Here is a 3,062-nt window from a genome sequence, read left to right on the forward strand (position 1 = left end):
CACAGAGAGTGTCACCAGCAAAGCACCATCACACCACCTCCTCCATGCTTCACGGTGGGAACCACACATGCAGAATTCACCTACACCCTGTCTCACAAAGACACAGCGGTTTGAACCAAAAATCTCCAATTTGGACTCAGACCAAAGGACAGATTTCCACCGGTCTAATGTCCATTGCTCATTTTCTTGGCCCAGGCAAGTCTCTTCTTCTTATTGGTGTCCTTTAGTAGTGGTTTATTTTCAGCAATTCAACCATGAAGGCCTGATTCACGCAGTCTCCTCTGAACAGTTGATGTTGAGATTTGTCTGTTACTTAAACTCAGTGAAGCATTTATTTGGGCTGCAATTTCTGAGGCTGGTAACTAATGAACTTATCCTCTGCAGCAGATGTAACTCGGGGTCTTCCTTTCTTGTGGCGGTCCTCATGAGAGCCAGTTTCATCATAGTGCTTGATCGTTTTTGTTACTGCACTTGAAGAAACTTTCAAAGTTCATAAAATGTTCTGATTGACTGACCTTAATGTCTTAAAGTAATGATGGACTATTGTTTCTCTTTGTTTATTTGAGCTGTTCTTGCCATAATATGGACTTTTTCTTTTACCAAATAGGGCTATCTTCTGTATACTACCCCTACTTTGTCACACACAACTGATTGGATCAAACACATTAACAAATTAACTTTTAACAAGGCACACCTGTTAAATTGAAATGCTTTCCAGGTGACTATCTCATGAAGCTGGTTGAGAGATTGCCAAGAGTGTGCAAAGGTGGCTACTTTGAAGAATCTCAAATATAAAATATATTTTGATTTGTTTAACACTTTTTTTGGTTACATGATTCCAAATGTGTTATTTCATAGTTTTGATGTCTTCACTATTATTCTACAATGTAGAAAATAGTAAAAATAAAGAAAACCCCTTCCGTTAGTAGGTGTGTCCAAACTTTTGACTGGCACTGTAGTTATCAGCTAATTCAAGGCTAATAGGAAAAGACAAGTGCAGGTAATTGTTTTATTTCTATATATTTTTGTAGTTACTCCTATGCCATGTAAAGCCTTTTTAGATGTTTCCAAAGCCCCTGTAGTAGAAGTATACACTACATCATTGTGCGCTGAACAACCACATTGCGCGCTGAACAACCACATTGCGCGCTGAACAACCACATTGCGCGCTGAACAACCACATTTCATGTGCCCTCCTAGACTGGTGGTGGCGGTAGAGGAGGCCTTCACACACATCAAGCGCATGCAGGAGGAGGAGCAGAAGAAAGCCCCCGGGGACGTGATGGACCCCCGCGAGGCCGCCCAGGCCATCTTCCCCTCCATGGCCCGCTCCCTGCAGAAGTACCTCCGCACCACCAGGCAGCAGCACTGCCACAGCATGGAGAGCATCCAGCAGCACCTGGCCTTCTGCATCACCAACAACATGACGCCCAAGGTGACCAAGTGTTCTGATCAGTGGAGGCTGGTGGGAGGAGAAATCGGAGGATAAGCGGATTGTAATGGCTGGAATGGAATAGTTTGGGGTTTCATTCCATTCCAGCCATTACAATGAGCCCGTCCACCATCCTCCCCCACTGGTTTTGACCAACTCCTTTGAGTGGCACCTTACTTGTATAGTAGTAACAAATAATTATGTTATTGGGAAAGTGCTAACTCCTCTCCTCATAGGCCTTCCTGGAGAGTTACCTGACCCCCGGACCCACCTTGCAGTATGGCCGCGAGCGCTGGCTGGCCCGGCAGTGGACTCTGGTCAGCGAGGCGTCGGTCACCAGCGGCCTCAAGGAGGGCGCCATCTTCCTCCTCAAGTGCATAGACTTCAGCCTGGTGGTGACGGCCAAAAGGATCCCCTACATCCAGCTTTCAGAGGAGTTCATCGACCCCAAGTCGCACAAGTTCGTCCTGCGGCTACAGTCTGAGACCTCTGTGTAGAACTGGGCAACTGTTTTTATCACCACACACATTTCTTTAGTTTTGTTTTCAAAATGGTTTTATTTTGGGTTTGCAGTTTTATTTTATTTTGGGATTTTTATATTATATATGAATATATATGTTATACATGTTGGAATATATTATCCTTTTTATCTATGGTTTACCTGGTTTATGAGTTAATATAAGAAAAAATGTTTTAAAAATATACACCGGTGATGAATTTGTCTTGCATGCACACAGAAGATTGAACTGGACTCTGTGGAGATGGAACTGTAGATGAACAATGTGTGCACACAACTGCATATGTGTCAATGTCTATGAACACAATCAGTTGTTCCACCTCTGAAAGACTGATGCAGAGCTCAAGACAAGGAATTGTTTTAATGCCATGACTCCAGACAGAAAGTGGAGACCGAAGGAGGAGGGGGACAGCCATTTTGACATCTCACCAAAGAGTCAAATGACACTACTGTTGCCATGGACATTCCTTCATTCCCCCTCAGCCAAACTACTACAGATGGTGAACTGCCACTATTTAACTTCTGGACAAAATGTTTCTTTTAACAAAACCGTCTCAGGCCTGTCTGCTGTTCTGAAACTATAGCTACTTAATTCACTTTTTTTTACGTTACATGCACATGTTCTCTACATCTGTATATTGATTATGTATAAACACATTGTGATATAATGGTGTTTTAAGTCTATGCGTACTGGGTCAATCTCCCTCCCATTTCCTTATATCCCGATCTGTGGATGTACAGAGTAAGACATGAATGTCAGTAGCATTCATTGTTATTCTGATATAAACAAAACCCTTGTTTTAGCTGTTATTGATGATGTTAAATAGAAATTAAAATTCAATGCCAATTTATACGATTACCCCCAAGGCTGAAGGCCTTCTCTCCAGGGGATCTGTTAAAAAAAGTATATATTTTAGACCTTAAAGTATGTACTGTAGTATGGCTTATGCATACAGCAGCACTTTCCCAGGCGCAATGTAGCAATACAACAGCATGTTATACTGCAGTACATCTCGTCCACAAGCCAGCTCTCTCTCTGTAACAAGGTTATTCTGTACTATACAGGACTATGTTCTTTTATAAGTACTACTGTCAACACAGGGGCTCAGAATG

The 3,062-nt window shown here is 42.5% G+C and overlaps 1 protein-coding gene across 3 annotated transcripts in view; it reads left to right on the forward strand.

Moving 5' to 3' along the window:
• Nucleotides 1-2,617, forward strand: part of LOC139566501 (vang-like protein 1) — a 47,675-nt gene extending 45,058 nt beyond the window's left edge. For all 3 annotated transcript variants that reach the window (XM_071387781.1, XM_071387783.1, XM_071387782.1), the window contains exons 8-9: nucleotides 1,201-1,435; nucleotides 1,669-2,617. In XM_071387781.1, the coding sequence (XP_071243882.1) occupies nucleotides 1,201-1,435; nucleotides 1,669-1,929 (496 nt within the window). In that variant the 3' untranslated portion in view covers nucleotides 1,930-2,617. The remainder of the gene's footprint in view (nucleotides 1-1,200; nucleotides 1,436-1,668) is intronic.
• Nucleotides 2,618-3,062: the final 445 nt, after the last annotated feature.

This window comes from Salvelinus alpinus, chromosome 38, assembly GCF_045679555.1.
Source record: "Salvelinus alpinus chromosome 38, SLU_Salpinus.1, whole genome shotgun sequence".
In the NCBI taxonomy this organism is placed as follows: domain Eukaryota; kingdom Metazoa; phylum Chordata; class Actinopteri; order Salmoniformes; family Salmonidae; genus Salvelinus; species Salvelinus alpinus.